At 31.7% G+C, this 18283-nt stretch overlaps 4 protein-coding genes across 7 annotated transcripts; 2 read left to right on the top strand and 2 right to left on the bottom strand.

Moving 5' to 3' along the window:
• Positions 1-139: 139 nt before the first annotated feature.
• On the bottom strand, positions 140-7912 carry LOC145967853 (uncharacterized). 3 transcript variants are annotated; one of them, XM_083092879.1, is made up of 12 exons: positions 7305-7912; positions 5885-6749; positions 5592-5680; positions 5306-5506; positions 5198-5233; positions 4727-4966; positions 4446-4618; positions 3886-4347; positions 3458-3780; positions 3244-3347; positions 1832-3172; positions 140-1734 (listed from the first exon to the last, which is right to left on the bottom strand). In XM_083092879.1, exons 1-12 carry the CDS (start codon positions 7422-7424, stop codon positions 1561-1563), a joined length of 4128 nt encoding a protein of 1375 aa, XP_082949005.1. In that variant the 5' UTR covers positions 7425-7912; the 3' UTR covers positions 140-1560. The 3 variants fall into 3 exon arrangements, with proteins under 3 accessions (XP_082949005.1, XP_082949007.1, XP_082949006.1); XM_083092881.1 differs by lacking the exon at positions 7305-7912 and adding an exon at positions 7103-7286; XM_083092880.1 differs by lacking the exon at positions 5198-5233 and having other exon boundaries at positions 7305-7909.
• Positions 7913-8449: 537 nt separating this feature from the next.
• On the top strand, positions 8450-9594 carry Dtd (D-aminoacyl-tRNA deacylase). 2 transcript variants are annotated; one of them, XM_083092884.1, is made up of 4 exons: positions 8450-8590; positions 8831-8921; positions 8996-9231; positions 9359-9594. In XM_083092884.1, exons 1-4 carry the CDS (start codon positions 8548-8550, stop codon positions 9490-9492), a joined length of 504 nt encoding a protein of 167 aa, XP_082949010.1. In that variant the 5' UTR covers positions 8450-8547; the 3' UTR covers positions 9493-9594. The 2 variants fall into 2 exon arrangements, with proteins under 2 accessions (XP_082949010.1, XP_082949011.1); XM_083092885.1 differs by lacking the exon at positions 8450-8590 and adding an exon at positions 8604-8719.
• Gcc88 (GRIP and coiled-coil domain containing 88 kDa) lies at positions 8450-15738 on the top strand. The gene is made up of 18 exons (XM_083092882.1): positions 8450-8590; positions 9799-9911; positions 9990-10102; positions 10168-10332; positions 10408-10553; positions 10722-10956; positions 11042-11354; positions 11434-11741; positions 11849-12312; positions 12419-12572; positions 13278-13359; positions 13513-13631; positions 13949-14144; positions 14207-14368; positions 14629-14773; positions 14846-15049; positions 15231-15494; positions 15575-15738. Exons 2-18 carry the CDS (start codon positions 9842-9844, stop codon positions 15654-15656), a joined length of 3222 nt encoding a protein of 1073 aa, XP_082949008.1. The 5' UTR covers positions 8450-8590; positions 9799-9841; the 3' UTR covers positions 15657-15738.
• Positions 15670-16794, bottom strand: Mrpl17 (mitochondrial ribosomal protein L17). The gene is made up of 3 exons (XM_083092883.1): positions 16430-16794; positions 15994-16204; positions 15670-15917 (listed from the first exon to the last, which is right to left on the bottom strand). The coding sequence occupies exons 1-3, from the start codon at positions 16622-16624 to the stop codon at positions 15784-15786; spliced, it is 540 nt and encodes a 179-aa protein (XP_082949009.1). The 5' UTR covers positions 16625-16794; the 3' UTR covers positions 15670-15783.
• Positions 16795-18283: the final 1489 nt, after the last annotated feature.

Raw genomic sequence — 18283 nt, 5'->3', positions numbered from 1 at the left:
CGTTTTCATTAATCGATTATAATTTTTTGTGTTAGTTTATCTTTCATATTTGTTTCAAAGATATATCTATATACATACACATACATATCAGGAATTATATTGTGGAAAATAAGATAAAATAATAAAATGTAACGGTATATTTTGACAGCGACATAAATTCTTTATTACAAAAAATAAATTAATTCACTCTACATATACAAAAATACAATAACTAATTAATATTAATAATACTTCTCTATATCCAGTGTGTGTGTGTATGCGCGTGTTTGTCTGTATGTGTGTGATGACACTGGTAAATTAATATTATCTATTTAAACGTACGATATCCGCGGTGTGTATCGAACAATCTTATCAAGATCTTCATATATAGAGATATACAATGTTTAATTTATATTATATTCTTATAAGCCGATACGATATATAATTGGCCATTTTCTGAGATTGCACACAATTGCATAATAAAATAAGCAAATTACAAAAATTGAGAGTTCGTCGAATTTAATTATGGCGTCTTATTTGTTCGATTAGACGTTTCGTCAAATTTTCAATGTAAAGAAGAAAGACGAACGTCTTCGATACTTCGTCGAAAGCTATCGTTACAATTATTTAAATATACACATTAAGTCACTTAAGAGTAAGGATAATGTAAAGATCTTTGTTATTCAGTCCTGCTGCTTAACGCATTAAAAAATCTTTAATACAATTCGGATTTTTCGCTTAGTTGCAAGAATTTTTATATGTAAAGTAAATTCCTACATTGTAAAAGTCACTTTGTACAATCTTAATATAGATCTGATTATCCCTTCTAGCGACATGTATAAAATGTATAAACGAATTCCAATATTCAAAGATAAACTCTTTGATAGAGAGATGAGAGAGAATTATATCGGAATAGTGCTTTAATTTTTTACAAGTGAAAATTAACGTTTTCCTTAATGTCTACATATTTTGATTTTTCTTCTTTATTATTTACTTTCATAAGAGAAAAAAAGAGAAAAATCCAATAGAGATCCAGTCTTGCATATTATGTCATAATAATGCTCGGTAGAAACACGTGACTAAAGCTTTTCCTTTTGTTTGTGAGCTTATCAAGTCACTGTTTCGTCTTAAATTATAGACGAATTATTAAAAAATTGTAATATAATATATACTGGTTAATGTAAAAACGGCTCCTTCCTATTCTTACGTTTGACGTATCAACTTATATATAAACATTACTATCCAGTTAGAGTACTCGGACGATTAACCGGATAATTGTACTTCAGATGTCTATAGCTATAGAGCTACAATTAACGTTCGCCGCTTTGTCATGAATCAAGATTGGCAAGCAAACGCGATAATAATTCTACCGGGAAATATATCAATTTTTACTTATATGTATATATTGGTCCCTAATATAAAACTCTGCTAATAAGATGTTGTACAATAATGTGTTTTACATTACAGACAAAGAAGATATCTAGCCTCTGTAACTACATATTAGCTGGAAAAAAAGAAACTATATTGCATATATTTAAAAAATACTTAATACATACTTCAACATTTATCTTTGTACTCCAGTCATATTTGTTCTATTTTCTCTGTATACTGATGCTCAAGTTCCTTGACTTTTGCGGCGTACTTCTCGTTGTATACCGAAAAGTTTTGTTGTACTTCATTCATGGCCTTTTTGTATCCCTCCTCGATACGTTTGCATTCACTTGTGAAAAACTCTCTACTCTTCTCCGCATAACTCTAAAATCCGCACATACATTCGTCATACTTTTCGCACCTTTTCGCATTTTCATATCTTTTATAAAACAAAAAATAATTTAGCAAATGTTCTACTCACCTTATAATTCTGTGCAGTCTCTTTCGCTCTCTGATACTTATGTTTTAACATATCCATATCGCTCTTCGTGTGTTTCTCTTTATCTTTCAGCGCTTTGATTTTACTGTTTAATTTCTCTTCATTAGATTTCAACTTCTCTATCTCTCCATTCTTCTCCGTCTCCTTGGTTTTACTCTCTTTAAGCTCAGCAGCCCATCCGGTCATCATCTGAGCCATCCAGTTTCTATCCTCTTCAACTTCGTTCTCCTTTTTCTTTAAATCCGCTTCCAATTTTTCGATTTGAAGCTTTCGTGCTTGCAATTCTCGATTGCAAATTTCCAGTTTGTTCCCTATAATTTGACTAATTTGACTGACTTTTGCTTTTTCCGCCATTATTTCGTTTTGCAGAATTATTACTTCTTGATTTTTCTCGTTATATTTTGTTTGCCACTCCGAAACAATAATTTTATATTTTTCCTCTAGTTCTTTCCGCTTCTCGAAATTCCGTTCCTCAATTCCTCTAAGTTCCTTCACCACCTTCTGTTCCATCCCTTCTCGTACCTCTTTTGCCATAATCTCCTTCATTTTTTGAAAATCGGTACTATCGCTCGTGCTACGAGGAGACAGATTCAATTCCGCGGAGACTTTATTTTGGCTTTTGACGTATTGTTCGAATTGCTTGGCTTGATTTCGCAATTTTATTACTAATTGATCTCTTTCATCTTTGAGTTTCTGATAATCTTTCAGTAGCCTACTCAGTTTTTCGTCTTTGCTTCGTAAATCCTGCTGAAGCTGTTGCATTCTCTGTTCCAACGTCGCGGAGTCATTGACGAATTCCTCTTTTGAATTATTTAACCTAGTTAATTGCGCAACCAAATCCTTATAATAAGAGAGTTCTTTCTCCAATTCGTTCTTCGAATTTAGTGTTATCTCACCGCTTTTCCGTAATTTTCCTTCAAAATTGATAATTTTTTTCTTTGTATCGAACAACTCTGCTTCAAGTTCAGCGATTTTCTCTTTACAAGTATTTCTTTCGCCGAGTAGTTTATCGCATTGACTTTTTAGTGTCTCATTTTCTGTTTGAAACCGAGCAATCTTCAGTTTCACGTCGTCCGAGTCTTCGAACTTTGTGGTACGTTTTAGATTCGACAATTCTATATCTAATTTAGAGACTTTTGCAAGAAGATCCTTTCTCTCATTGACGATTTTCTCATATTTCTTCTTCCACGATTCCTGCGAGATTTCCATTTGCGCTATTTTCAATCTGGCATCGTCCAATTCAGTTTGATAATCAGATAATTTTTTTTGCTCCTGCATGGCGATTTGAAGCTTCTCTTCCAAACGCTTGCAATCTTCCTCCAACTGTAATAGAATAAAGTGATTATTTACAAAAACGTAAAAACATAAGAAAATTTGTAAGAATTCAATTATACCTGATTAATTTTTTCTAAATGTTCAGAACAATGATCTGGTAGAAGAAAACTGATTTCTTGATTCGGGTGTGCATTTCTTAATTCATGTAACGCTTCTTCTTTCGCTTCAAATGGAATATTGATTAAATTAGAATAAAATTTGTTTTATTACTATAGACATCATGCTTTCTATATAAAGTAATTTATTTCTTCTTTTATAATATTCAGTACTTACCTCGTTCTATTTCAGAATGTATCTTTTTCATATGATCCTCTTTTTTTCTCCTTTCATATACCAGATCTTTTTCCAACTCGATTATTTTGCTTTTGAAATCTTCGCATTCTCTAGTTAGTTTATTACATAGTTTAATCTGCGTTTGTAATTCGTTTTCTAATTTTTCCACATCATTGTGATGTGATTCAATTGAACTGTATTTATTTTTTAATGTTTTGATTTCATTTTTATGCTCATTTATTAATTGTTCCTTTGTTCCACATACATCTATGTATAATTCTTTCACGCGACTTAACTCTTTTTGTGTTTGTTCTAATTGTACGCTAGAAAAATAGAAATTTCATTTGTACACATACATTTTTACAATATTTATTAATAACAGTTTTTATTAAAAATATTCAGAAAATGTTAAATTAAATAATACTTACGATAATTGTACTATCTCCATTTGTGCTTCTTGCTTTACTCTTTCTATGGCTTTAGCATGTATCTCCAAGTATTCTTTGTTATATTCATCAATAGCTTCTTTTTCTTGTTGTTCCATAGTCTCTTGATGCATTTTATTAAGTCTCTCTTGGTTAACAGCTAAAGCCTCTTCTAATTTTTGTTCTATGCTAATCTTCTCATCATATAACAATTCGTATTGTTTTCTCACATCATTTAAATGATCTGACAGTTTTTGTATTTTAGCATTCGCTTTCATGGCCTCGTCTGTTAATACAGATTTTAATTCTTGCTCCAATTCGTTAATTCGCTTGGCATACCGCGCCGCTTCCTGTCGACACGTTTCAGCTAACGTTACAGCTTTGTTTAACTCTTTTTCTTTCTGTGATAGAGTATTCTCTAAACGATTTATTTCCTTTCTCTTTACAGCTTGACCAGCCAGACATCTAACCAAAAGTTACATTGCATATATAAAAAATAAACGATTTTTAACACAATATTTAATAATTAAGATTTAAACTAAAATATATATAGACGATCTTACCTTTGCAGCTCGCCTCTCAATTTATTTGTGATATCGTCAACTGGTTTTGATTTCGATTTATTATGAAGTTCGCCTAATTTCATCTGTCTAATTGAATCAGATTCATCATCCAAAGTTGTGGTCAATAATGAATCGTATTGTGCTATATCACTTTTGACCACCTCCAATTTGTTCTACAAATAATTATATAATAAAAATCTTATCTTTAAATCAATTTCTTATAATTAGTATATTTTCTGGGTAATTAAAGAATATATTTAACATAGAATCTTTCAAATTACCTGCAAATCTTGTACAGTTTTATGCAGCTCTTCCTTTTCTTGAGTCAACATTTTCACTTGCGCTTGTAATTGCATTACTTGCTGCGCACTATTTGTGGCCATAAGATTGCGGCATTGGGCTTGACTTTCTTCCAATGCTTGTGCCAATCGATTCATGGTGTCACCCTTCTCCACCATGAGAGCCTCGTGCGCTCTTCGAGCATCATCCAATTTATGTTCGAGAGTAACACACGACGTCTCCTGTTAAAAGATAACAATATAGGAAACTAAATATATTAACGTTACATATAAATGTGTAAAGTAATATAAAAAGAAATAAAATATCGAGTTTATATTTATTATATTAAAAATGTACGATTATTAGGCATATATATTAATCATTTTCTGTGTATTGAAAATAAATAAATTATATTGAAGAAGCTATAAAAAATATATTCTGCACAATTACAAAAATAATCAATAATGACTTGCCCAAATATTATTGTTGCCAGTGTCCATATTGAGCAGCTGTGGCAAATATAATTATAGAGAAAATATATATGCGAAATATGAAAAATAACTTAAAGAGTTTGGCAATACCTTGACATTTAACTTGTCTGTAAGAACATCTATCTGAGTCTGCATATTTTTCATTTCCACCGCATGTTTTTCCTGCGCCTGTTTCAAAAATTTTTCATGCGTCTTATCATTTGTTTGTAACATCTGTGCTCTTTCTAGCACAGTAATTTTTTGTTGCAAATCTATGACAGAGTCTCTTGCAATATTCAATTCTTCCGTTATCTATACAAAATTAAAATTATTGATATTACAAGACTTAATATTAATCAAAATAAAATGCAGATATATATATATATGTATATTTTACATTTTGATTTGTCTTCTCCAAAACTGCGTTTTTCTCTTTTAGAGACTCCATTTGCCTTTGCAAATCACTTATCTCAGCCTTAGCGTCAACTAAAAAAATTAATTCAGTCTGATTTTATATTGTTAAATAGGCAAAATAATTAAAATTACTTTAGTTATACATACTTGATAATATTGTTAATACCGATAACTAATACTAATACCGATACTAATATTGTTAATACCGATAACTAATACTAGTATATATATTTTTTGCTCAAACTTCAATGATTATATAGCTTTCTTTATGCTTACCCAGCGCATGTTGCGTTTGAGTCCTGGAGATATTAATTTTGTCAACTTCCGCTTGTAACAGCATTAATTTCCTCGTCAGTTGATTTTTTTCATCCTCTTTTTCCGATTGTACTTGTTGTAATTCATCAGTCAAACGATCGATCTCCCTTAATCTGACCTTGTACAATACTTCGAGTTGCTCTTTGCTATTATATTCTGCTGATTTGTACGCTACATCATCATCTATTGACCTGCCATTTGGACTAGTCTTGTAGCAATGATTTATATGATCCGAGGTAGCGTTATCGCCTCCACCGAACTCGTGAATCTGCTTACTTTGTACATTATTTTCATATATATCGGTAAAACCATTGTTGGAGTATTTCTTGGGTTTGTGAGTATTATAATGATTGGATGGTGTTTCGTAATTGTAGGGATAAGTTTCGCCGAACGTGCACTCCTCAACCGACTGTGGATGCATCTTACGAGGGTATCCAGTTGGTTTTGATAATTCATACGGCGTATCCAGCATGCTATTGCTGTTGCTGTTGTCGTTGAATCTGTTGTTGACATACGGCGTTCCCGTTTGTCTATATAAATCGAAATCGGCCTGCACATTTCCACCGGTTTCGGAGTCAGATATGTGATTTGTTATCACATCGTGATCGTAATTATTCACATTCTCTATGTGATTATAGACGTCAAGTTCCTTTTGCACCGCTACCTGATTTTTGGCAGATGTAACCGATTCTAGGCCAGAGTTGACTACTGTATTGGTACAATCAGTATCTCTGATACTATCATCTTGATAGTGACTACTATCGACAGAACTGCCATCATCATCATTCTCTAAATCATTGAATGCCGTTGTCATGAGAACCTGGAGCTGAAAAGACAACAATTGTAACAAAATTTGGACATATTTCTATAAACTTTTATCATTTCTTATCGCAAAATACACAATGTTGCAAAATTCTTCTTCAAAGGAAAAAAAGGAGACTATATGCGATAGATATTTATACATATATATAGCTCCTTTTCTATGTCAATTTTTTGTAGCAGAATCTTATGCAATAAAAATTTAATACACTCTTCTCCAAATTCTGTTCTTTCAGAATACAATAATGAAATTGCTCGATAAGGAGGACTCTACACAGTGGACTTTATGCATTGTTTTCCTAGCGTAGAGAATAGCAGTGTATCAAAAAATTCTGTGACAAAATTTTATCACATCATCACCTAATGTGTGGACTTGGATATATCATTTTCCACCTCTCTTGCAAAATGTAACAATACATTGTAAAATTTGTCCCTCTGCACACATCAAACTCGTCCATAGGGGAGCTCCTACACATGCAATCTCCTCACGAATCGTAAACGCGTGCACCAACAATTCTACAGAGAAAGAGAAAGAGAGAGAGAGAAAAGAGATTGGCGTTACCTCCCCCTCACGTCGCCTTTTATCCTCCTGCTCCTCCTCTTCCTCAAGCCTCTGCGCCACCGTATTCAGCTGTATGCTCTCGGTGCCCTGAAACAGGCTCAGGCCCGGGCCCGCCTCCATGCCCTGGTGCCGGCAAGCGCGACGAACCTCACGACGATTCACGACGACTCGCGACGCGACTGACGACGGACGCGTCTATTGTGCGCAGCATATTTTTGTTTATAACGCCATAACCTAGACGCAACAAGTGGGTCACGGTGGTGTACACACGATGTACGCCGCGGTGGCGGGGCCCGCGTCGCGTACGACGCGCGCGACGACGAGTACGACGGGGGGTAGGACGCGTCGCGACGCGCACATCCCTCGGGATGTCTCACTTTCGGAGAACTGACGGGGACGGGCGGCCGCTGCGAATACTACGACACGACACGCGACACGGACGAGCGCGCGCGATTATTATTTACACACGCTACGCTGTACTCCGTAGTAAATCGCGGGTACGACGCGGCGGGAGCGGGAGGACCCGAGCGCGCGCGCTTGTAAACAATCGTCGCTCGTTAAGTCCGACGTAGGCAGCGGAGCGGTACCGTGGGAGGCTCGTACGTATGTACGCGGAAATGGGCTCCCTCGCCTGTCATTGGTCGCCGCCGACGATTTTATCACCAGTTATCACTAGAGCGAGACCCCGCAAACCGCCCATTTAGCGCCTCCGCTCGCCACCAAACACGCGACTCGATCGTGTATTTGCTAATAATTAGACGATCGTATCGATATATATATATGTATACATACGAGAAACGAATTGCAGCTGCGATTAGAGCGAAGTTGACGTATGTGCGAGAGGGCCAATTCAGTTGCGTTTGAATTAAGTTATGCGAGTGTATATTGATTTTTATTTGTATTGATTGATTGCATTTTTTATTTAACGTGAAAGCATAAATATTGCTATTGTTTGCTGCTCTGTTTTTTCCATTGAACTTTTAGCGATGTATACATCATATAATTCGTAGTCAACGCACGTGAAATAGTGTTCAGGAGTGTTTGACGGTTGACGTTTTGAGAACCCCTGCCTTTAAAATACGATCGCATTCGAGGTCGTGTATACGTGTATATTCTGCTGGTAGTAGACTGCTACAGCTGTAATAATTGTATTTGTTGTCAGTTAGAGAAAGAGATATTTGTCGACATAGACATAACGTATGATTGCGAGTCTTGTGGATATTGAGATCAAGCAGTTTGCGAAATGAAAGCAGTTATACAACGAGTATCAAAGGCTTCAGTTTCAGGTAAAGTTTCCTCTAGGTTGGAGGTATTCTACCAATAGTATATTGATACTCAAATAATTAGACTTAATGTGCATATAATATAATTACATAAATTTTCTCTGTATGACAAAAAGAAATTTATGATGTACTGTAAGTAGCCTTTCGAGAAATACTTGTAATTTACGTAATATAAATTCATACAAGTTTTACGGGTGTTGTGATATTACTCCACGATAATTAGACTCAAGTGTAATTTTTCAGTTGATGGAGAAGTTATTAGTAGTATTGGAAATGGATTGTGCGTCTTAATTGGTATAAAGAAAGGTGATGGAGCGGTAGATATGGAATACATGTAATAAGATAATATTATTGATGTATGTATATACAAGTGCATATAATTGTTCAACGTAAATTTCTATGTCATAGAGTGAGAAAAATATTGAATACCAAACTTTTTGACGGCGACAAGGGTAAAAAATGGGGTGCCAGTGTAGTGGATAAAAAATACGAAATATTGTGCATTAGTCAATTCACATTGTATCATGTTTTGAAAGGAAATAAGTTAGATTTTCATAGAGCTATGTCTGCACAAGAATCAGAACCCTTTTATATGAACTTTCTTACTGAACTGCGTAAAAAATATATTCCAGAATTAGTCAAAGGTAATGCAATGATAACACAATTTAACACAATGTAATTGATCTTATCTTGTATTTTATGAAAATATATACATGTGAGTTAAATATGAAAGAAATTTTAAAAAATTTTATTTCCGATAAACTTATGCAGATGGTAAGTTTGGCGCAATGATGGAAGTTTGCATACAGAACAGTGGGCCAGTAACATTGGAAATAGAATCCCCAACTAGGTCAATTTCTAATGATGAAAAATTCAATGATACAGAAGACAAAAGTGTTTTTTAACTATACATCTATTTATGATTAAGCATCAACCATATGTATATATATGTTTTTTATAACATAAGTGATTCAATAAAATTACACAATCAAGTATAAAATATATAAGTGTTTATTTAACCTAATGCAATTATAAAACAATTTTTATTTCAAAGAAAAAATTAAATCTCAGATTCTTCTCTAATATTAACAGAATGGATATTATAGTATTTATTTATAAAGCTTTTTTGTCACAAAAATTTAGAATTATAAAAGTGAGTGAAATGAAAAATTATATTTTATGTAAAAATTTGTTCTACTATTTTGTTTCAGATGCTAGCTAATGAGTTATAATTATATTTTTTAACCATCAACAATGACAACTGTTGAAAAGAAAACTATTGTGCAAGGTGAGGATAGTAAATCAGAAGAACAAGATGAAAAAGGTATATATACTTATTTTGATACATAAATATTGTTTAAAATATCATTTAACTTGATATTATAAAAATAAAATATTTTAGATGAAAAGATTGTAGAGCTTAGTGTAAAGGATGCAGAAGATACACTTAAAATAGATAAACCAAAAGTAGATAAATCATCTACATCTAAAAATGATACATTCGTTAATCAACAGGTATAATAATTAATTTTTTTATAAGTTCAATGACTGTACATTTTTAATAATCTATTTAATTTTAGTCACGTGAAAGTCAGACGGATTCTGAAGACACAGAAACTGTGGAGCAGTTGAAAAATCAATTAGGTGTATTAATGAATCAGTTGGTTACTTTATCAGCAGAAAAATCGAAAATGGAGGCCAATTTTCAAATCGATAAGAAGCAATTGAGGAACGATCGTGATGAAGTGAGAAATTTGATATCTACTATCAGGATTGCTTAACATTAATGTAATAATAATTGTAAACATTAATGTTTACAGTGTGAGAAAGTAATTAAAGATCTAAAAGAAAGACTGAAGAAGGCTCAAAATGTCAATCATTCCGAAATTGAACACGTAAAATGTAAATTAATTATGGAGCGGCACGACAGAGAAAAAGAACACGCCGATTTTGTCAAGAAGCTAAAGTATGTTAATAATTTGATTTTGTACATTATGCTCCATTTGCATGGTACTTACAAAGGAAGAGAATTATTATCATTATAATAAATTAACCTATGATAAAAAGTATAAAGTATATGTTCTTACATAATAAATTAATTTAAAAATAAAAAATATAAAGTATGCTCTTACAGAGAATTGCAAAAATTACTATATAACGAGCAACGCAGCAAAGAACAATTAGAGGGGCAATTAAAGACTCATCTCGCGAATAAAACACAATGCAAGATTCTAGAAGCCGAACTAGAGATCACCAAGACCAAACTTAAACAGGCCGAAGAAGCGGCAAAGGAAACACCGCCGATTCTTCTTTCCCTACAAACTGAGATGGCCTTGATGAAGAAGCAACATTTGAATGCGATTCGTGAAGTAAAAACAAAATTCTTCATCAAATATTATTTAGCACATTATATATTTAATCGTTGCGTATAATAGTTTATACATTTTGACTTAGGAACAAAAAAGAGCCACGGCTGCAGAGCAACAAGCAAGAGGATCGACAATGATCTATGAAGCAAGAGTGGCCTGTTTGGAAGCTCGATTAGCTGAACTCTCCGAGATTGTTGGGAGCTATGACAGATTGAGACAACAGGATCAATTAACCATTCAAAAATTAAAGGATCAATTAGCTATTTTGCAAAATAATGAACATAGTGAAGTCATGATGTCGAATAATCAGCCAGAGGAAATTATTTCCAAGATAAAAATTATGTTTACTCGTTTGCTAGATCTCAATCATCAGAAGAAAGATTCAACTTATATAAAATGTAAATGATTAATCAACGATAAAATGCAAAATAAGATTAAAATTTAAGTAAATAATTTAATAACTCATTTTATTTTTAGCATTGCTGAATAGTTTAGATCTATGGGATGAACATTACGATTACAAGGAAAAGTATGACATACTTTTACAAGAATTTGAAGATTACAAGCATCAAATGTACAAATATAATATGTCACCTAATATTATTCGTGGTGGTCAACAACAAAGACAAAATTTATCTCTGACACATGACAAGAATCATGATAAGACTCAATTAAATCTTCTCAAAGTGCATAATAGTAATTTAGAAGAAAGAATACGTATGATGAGCAATGAAATGTTAAATAAAGAAAAAAGTTTGCAAGAGCAATTGGATCATCAACAAAAGGTAACACTTAGTAATAGTTAATTCAAGGATTTAAATTTATTCCTTGACAAAGCTTTCCATATATTTAATTGTTTTAAATTAATAAATCACGTTGTATACTTTTTTAGTTGCTTCAAGAAGAACGTTCAAAATTGGAACATACATTGCATCAAAAAGACATCGAATATCGTAATAGAATATCTACCCTTGAACAACAATTACTTCGACAAAGAGAGAGATCTATGGCTCTCATGGAAGAAAAAGATAAAGAAATATTGACTCTAAAAACGTCATTTCGTGCATTACTGCCTAACAAGGAGACTGCTGCTACAACAGAAACTAAGACACATTTAAAAAGATACGAGAATACTGTCGAACCGGTTACCGATTTGGTAACAGAACTATTAACGAATGACAGTCCTCAGATACTGCATTACACTCAGGAATTGTCCAGGAAAGAAGTACAAGTGTCGTCTTTGAGGAAAAAGATTTTAGAATTGGAAGCATCATTAAGAGAACAACAAATAGAAATATTTCATATGAAAGAGCAACAACAAGAGGAGACTAAATCTTTGAAAGAGCATATCATTAGGTAATCATTATATAATAATACTAATAAAAAAATAAAATGTCAGAAAAATAGTAAATTATAAAAATATGTAATCTCATAAACATAACTTAAAAAATTTGTATTACAGACTGGAAGCATGCAAGTCGAGAGAAGGTGCCAATTTGGAATACTTAAAAAATGTATTCATAAATTATTTGACGACAAATGACGCATCTAGTAAACGGCATATGTTAAATGCTATTTCAACAATACTGCGTTTCACACCCGAAGAGCTTAATAAAGTTAAGCATTAATATTAAAATATAATGTGACGGAAAAAACGGGCAAAGAACAGTGCGAATAAAAAAAAGTAGAATATGAAAAATCATTTAATTAATATTAAAGATATTTTTATTATCAATATATATATATATTTCACATAGAAAAAATAAATATATTAAAGTTGAATATCCAAGTATGATATAATATTAATTATCAAGTTCCTTTCTGCACTTTCACTTCTTCTAGTGAGTAATAGTAATTTATCTCTTTGAGTTGTTTCTTTCCTTCTCCTTTCTATCTCCATATCTAAACAATAATAAATAATATTTTGCAGATCTAAAGTATAATAATCTAAAAAGTATTATAATGATATTAGAGAAATTCATTACATACTTTAATCATTCTTCATCAGATTTTGTTTTATAACGATTTTCCAATTTCACATATATATTTTTCGCTTATGTCACTCACTATGAATATGTATGTATGTGTGTGTTTACGCTTACTCATGTGATCTCGCGCGTGTATATATGCATTATATAGATTTGTTCTTTTTAATCAAACTGGCTGCACTAGTTCAAAGTTTATCTTTTTCACTCCACATTGGAAGGAAAAAGATAAACTCTGAACTAGTGTAGTCAGTTCAGCTAAAGAGAATAAATCTTGTCACAATGTTATCAATAACTACTTATCAACTTATACATATGTGCGTCAAATAATTACAGAAGAAGTCAAACGAAGTGATACGAAATGATCGCAAAGAATCTACTCCGAGGAATTTCGCGCTTTCAATGCGCTCTCTGGCAGGTATATAGTATAAATAAACCTTTATTTATTCATTACTGTACTGTTATTTATTCATTACTTCTATTAAGATTTTATTATAGGTAAAACAATATATAATTATTTTATTTTAGGTAAAACAATATAGCACTATAACTAACGAACCGCAATTTCTAGGAATCAACAATGTTTTTACCAATAATATTCAATTTGTGAATAAAAAAAGTTATGAATCTATTCCAATATACAGAATTTTGAAACCTTCAAGCAAGCCTGAATTACCTAGAGATGAAAAGGTTTGATTATCAAAAATATAAATTTATAGAAATTCATAATATAATATAATAATTTTTTTTATAGAATTTATAATTAAAAATATAATATAAATTTATAGAAACATAGACACGCAATTAATTGTAAATATGTCATTTTGTTATATATATATCTTATATATTTAAAAAATATGAAATATAGAATCTTATAGGTATAATGATTTTAAACCTAATATTAAATTTAGCGAATGTACCGCGCCCATAGGCAATAAATATAATTTTAAATTAAAATAGATAATGTGTCAAAATATAAAACTAAATATTATATTCTTACACTACAGTTAACTGAGACATATCTGATAAAAATGTATCGCAATATGGTGACCATAAGCATAATGGATAAGATCTTATACGAGTCACAAAGACAAGGTCGCATCTCATTTTACATGACAAATTCTGGCGAAGAGGCCGTGCAAATCGGTTCCGCTGCTGCTTTAACTCTAGAAGATATGATTTATGCACAATACCGCGAAGCTGGTAAGAAATAGCACTATGTGTATTTATTATATATACATATTTAAGTTATTATAATGTAACAGGCGTCTTACTACACCGTGGACATCCATTGCTGAAGTTCATGAATCAATGTTATGGCAACTGTGACGATGAGGGCAAAGGCAAGCAAATGCCAGTACACTATGGTTCCAAAGAGTTCAATTTTGTGACTATATCATCTCCATTAGCAACCCAACTGCCACAAGGTAATCATATATATATATATATATATATATATATATATATATATATATATATATATATATATATATTGTTCAGATTTTATATAAAATAAAAACTGCAAATGAAATTCAATTGCTACTTTGCAAATCAGAAAGCGTATTATATAATATACATATATTGTTTATGTAGTACACATTTTAGTAATATTAATTAATTTGCAAAGTTGCATACTGATAATGTTGCTTTATAAGATAATCTAACACAGAAATTTTTATTCCTATAGCTGCGGGAGCTGCCTATGCTTTTAAATTGGATAAAAGAAATGCATGTGTGATTTGTTATTTTGGCGAGGGTGCAGCAAGCGAAGGCGATGCCCATGCAGCATTCAATTTTGCAGCTACTTTATCATGTCCCATTATTTTCATCTGGTAATTTTTCAATAATTTGAAATTTCATTTTATAAAATATATACATAATAAAATAAGAGAATATTTTAACAGTCGAAATAACGGCTATGCCATTTCTACACCAGTCTTCGAGCAAGTTAAAGGAGACGGTATTGCGGCTAAGGGCCCAGCATATGGAATTGACACAATCAGAGTGGACGGTAACGATGTGCTCGCCATGTATTATGCCACAAAAAATGCTCGAGACTTCTGCATAAAGCAACAGAAACCTGTTTTGATAGAAGCTATGACTTATAGGTGAGAAACAACAAATATATCTACAATAACAAATAATAATAAATATATCTTCTCAATTATAATTTAAAAACTTTTCATACTCTTATTTTTTACTTGCTGAAAAGAAAGAATATTTCCTGCAAAGTAGAACTTTTGTATCTAATAAAATTAATAAAATTACACATTGTAAAAAATCTTTTAGACTTGGACATCATAGCACATCGGACGATTCTACGGCTTATCGATCATCCGACGAAATCGCTCAATGGAATATTCAGACACCACTTGCAAAATTCCGTTTCTATTTAGAATCGCTTGGATTATGGTGTCAAGAAAAGGAACAAGAATTAATAAATTCCACTAAGGAAGAAATTCTTCACTTCTTTAAAGAAGCAGAAAAGAAGTCTAAGCCATATTGGAAGGAATTGTTTACAGATGTCTACAAGGAAATTCCTGATCATATCAGGTATTAGCATATATATAGATATATTAATCATATAAATTAATTGAAATTGTTATGAACTTTCAATACTTGATATATTTCAGAAAACAAATGAATCTAATGGAAAAACATCTAGAAGAATTCAAAGAATATTATCCATCAAATTCTTTTGTACATAAAAAGTGAGAGAAAATGTACCTATTATATAAATGATATTATATTTTATACATCTATTTTAATGATAAAGTCTTAAACAATTAATCTACTATATGTACAAGAGCATTCTTTAAAGCCTCTTTGTCTCCTGTTTTTTCTACTGCTTTATGTTATTTGCAATTTCTTTATACTTTTCCATCCTGTATTCTTTCTTTGCCGCATCAAGCAGTAAGTTGTGAAGTAAATTTCTTTCATGTGGGTTATATTGTTCTATGCTTGGATACATATTACCTGATAAATGACAAATCATGTAAGTAAATGAGTCTTTTGTATAACTTGTAAAAAAAAATTTTTTTGTAAGACCTACCTCTGAGTTCTAAAATTGCTCTGTCATAGTGGCCTATAGGATAAATATTTGGCGCTTTGTGAAGTTTTGTAAATGATGTGGTATAATATTGATATCTCGGCACAAGGACTTTGAATAATTTGTGTACTAGTTGTTTCTCAATTATCCAGAAATTCGCCATGTCCATTGTCTCCTTGTGCGTAGGTCCATGGCGTATCGCTTCAAATATCAACTGCAAAATGATACTGTTATGAAAATTCCGGATATACAAGATAAAAAGCGCTAGCTATTAAATGCGGATCGCAATATTTTTTTAAAGAATTACAAATATCTTTAAAAATAAATAAACTGAAAAGAAACGTATCTTTATATATATTTATAATATTTGTAATAAATTGCTATTTTTTTTTCGAGAATAACTCTGAAATAAACAATAATTAAAGAACAATGAGTGTACCTGATCAACGTAACCTCTGGCCTCGTCGCCTCTCGGATAATTCAACTCGAGTCTTTCGTATTTAATCAATGCCGTCAGAGTTTTTCGGAGTTTCAAAAGACGTCCCTCTAGACCTTGAGGATTCCGTAATTTTCGACGTGGCTTGACATTATATCTTAATTTATTTACCAATTTCTCCAAGTTGGGTTGATTCATCTTTGCTGATATTGCTCTAATTCACTCCAATTTCTAACCTAAAATCTACTCGAGAAGATTGATCACATGTGTGTATGTGTGAGTATGGATCATGTGTGTATGTGCGTGTTTCCATAAGTTCATGGAATTATACATATTTATATCAAAGAGAAGACTGAGAGATGTCATGGCCCGCTTTTAAGTGATCCCTGGAGGCGATACTCCCTCTGTGGACATTAAAAACGTGAACATGAACTACAAAGCCAAAGTCCACGAATGTTCTCAGAGGGTAACATATCTGTCTCTCTGATAATATAAATAATATAAATAAAAATATAAATAATTTAATTAATAATAATTTATTATATAAAAATAGTATGTTCTCTCTTTCCACGCTATTATTTATTTATTTATTTATGTGTGTTCTTTTTCTTCTCAACATCATTTATTTATTTTTTATTTATTTATTTATTTATTTATTTAGCTCGCTATAAGTCAGTCTTCTAAAATGCAAAACTAAATATTATAGAATTCGACTTTTGTTAATATGATATATTATATATACGCGAAATTATACATGAATGTTACATAAAATGTGCGAATACTTAAAAATTTAGAGACGAATCGAATGGGTACCCTTATATCAGTAAGATATTGATTAAAAAGAAAAAATTATTAATTTAAACGTTACAAGAATAAGAATCTAGATAATTAATCTAGAATTAATTATATATTTAAAATTATTTCATTAATTATATTTTGAACACTCTTCGAATTGAAATTTTTTAAATCTTGCTGTTATCGGGCTCGATTCGTCTCGCGCGCGCAGACGGTACCCCAAATTATGTGTTCGCACATTTAACACAAACTCCAATAATGCATGTATTTTATTATTTATAAATATAATCGTTCGTAATCACATTTCGATAACAAAGGTTATATCCATTTAATTTTCAATAAAGAAATATATTTCTTAGTAATGGAGGAACATGTTTTCTGACGTGAATATCAATTTGAATTGAAAATAATGACGAGAGATAATTGTCTTTGATTTAATACTTAAATCATTGCTATCGGGAATAGTCCGGAAGATCCAGGATTCGTTCCCTCCTACAGTGGAATTCCCGACGTTCAATGGATCACTTAACTTTTCTTCGCAGATTGATCTTGCGAAATCTGATGTAGAAACAAGATGTTAATCGTTCTCCATTTTTAAGGTTGCTCCTCTTTTTATCGGATTACCGGTATGTCACTCGCGTATCTGCAATTGAATATTTTGAATATTATCGATTTATTTATCGTCGCGTTTTATCGCGAATTTTAAATCGCGATATATCTTACAAAAATTCGCAGTAATTCGGTCGCTGAATTGCATATTCACAAACATTACAGACTTCAAATGATTGTTGAAATATTTTCGATTTTCTATATTTACGTGATAATAATTATATCGCGCACGTGTCTATTGAGAGCTTCGATTATTATATTATAAAAATTATACGTATCGCGATCAAATATTCCGCATATTATCGACTTATTTATTCGTCGCGTTTTCTCGTGAATTTTAAATCGCGATTTATCTTATAATTTAATCGTTGACTTATACATTGAAGCTTTGTTTATCTTTCCACGTCTTTGAATATTGTTTTTAATAGTTCGTGCAAAATGCTGGTAGTGTAA

The sequence above is a fragment of the Camponotus vicinus genome, unplaced genomic scaffold (assembly GCF_025532165.1).
Source record: "Camponotus vicinus isolate PSW18456_S1 unplaced genomic scaffold, iyCamVici1.0 SCAF_3, whole genome shotgun sequence".
Lineage (NCBI taxonomy): Eukaryota > Metazoa > Arthropoda > Insecta > Hymenoptera > Formicidae > Camponotus > Camponotus vicinus.
This window is presented reverse-complemented; position numbering and strand designations above follow the sequence as displayed.

Coding starts and splice junctions, on each gene's coding strand:
- LOC145967853 (XM_083092879.1), bottom strand. CDS start 7,424: ATGGAGGCGGGCCCGGGCCTGAGCCTGTTTCAGGGCACCGAGAGCATA. Junction 5,507..5,591: donor TGGAGAAGACAAATCAAAAT/GTAAAATATACA, acceptor AATTTTGTATAG/ATAACGGAAGAATTGAATAT. Junction 3,348..3,457: donor ACATTCTGAAATAGAACGAG/GTAAGTACTGAA, acceptor TTCCATTTGAAG/CGAAAGAAGAAGCGTTACAT.
- Dtd (XM_083092884.1), top strand. CDS start 8,548: ATGAAAGCAGTTATACAACGAGTATCAAAGGCTTCAGTTTCAG. Junction 8,922..8,995: donor GCGGTAGATATGGAATACAT/GTAATAAGATAA, acceptor TCTATGTCATAG/AGTGAGAAAAATATTGAATA. Junction 9,232..9,358: donor TATTCCAGAATTAGTCAAAG/GTAATGCAATGA, acceptor AAACTTATGCAG/ATGGTAAGTTTGGCGCAATG.
- Gcc88 (XM_083092882.1), top strand. CDS start 9,842: ATGACAACTGTTGAAAAGAAAACTATTGTGCAAGGTGAGGATAGTAAA. Junction 9,912..9,989: donor AGAAGAACAAGATGAAAAAG/GTATATATACTT, acceptor AAAATATTTTAG/ATGAAAAGATTGTAGAGCTT. Junction 11,355..11,433: donor AGATTCAACTTATATAAAAT/GTAAATGATTAA, acceptor TTTTATTTTTAG/CATTGCTGAATAGTTTAGAT.
- Mrpl17 (XM_083092883.1), bottom strand. CDS start 16,624: ATGAATCAACCCAACTTGGAGAAATTGGTAAATAAATTAAGATATAAT. Junction 16,205..16,429: donor CCAGAGGTTACGTTGATCAG/GTACACTCATTG, acceptor ATCATTTTGCAG/TTGATATTTGAAGCGATACG. Junction 15,918..15,993: donor AGCAATTTTAGAACTCAGAG/GTAGGTCTTACA, acceptor GTCATTTATCAG/GTAATATGTATCCAAGCATA.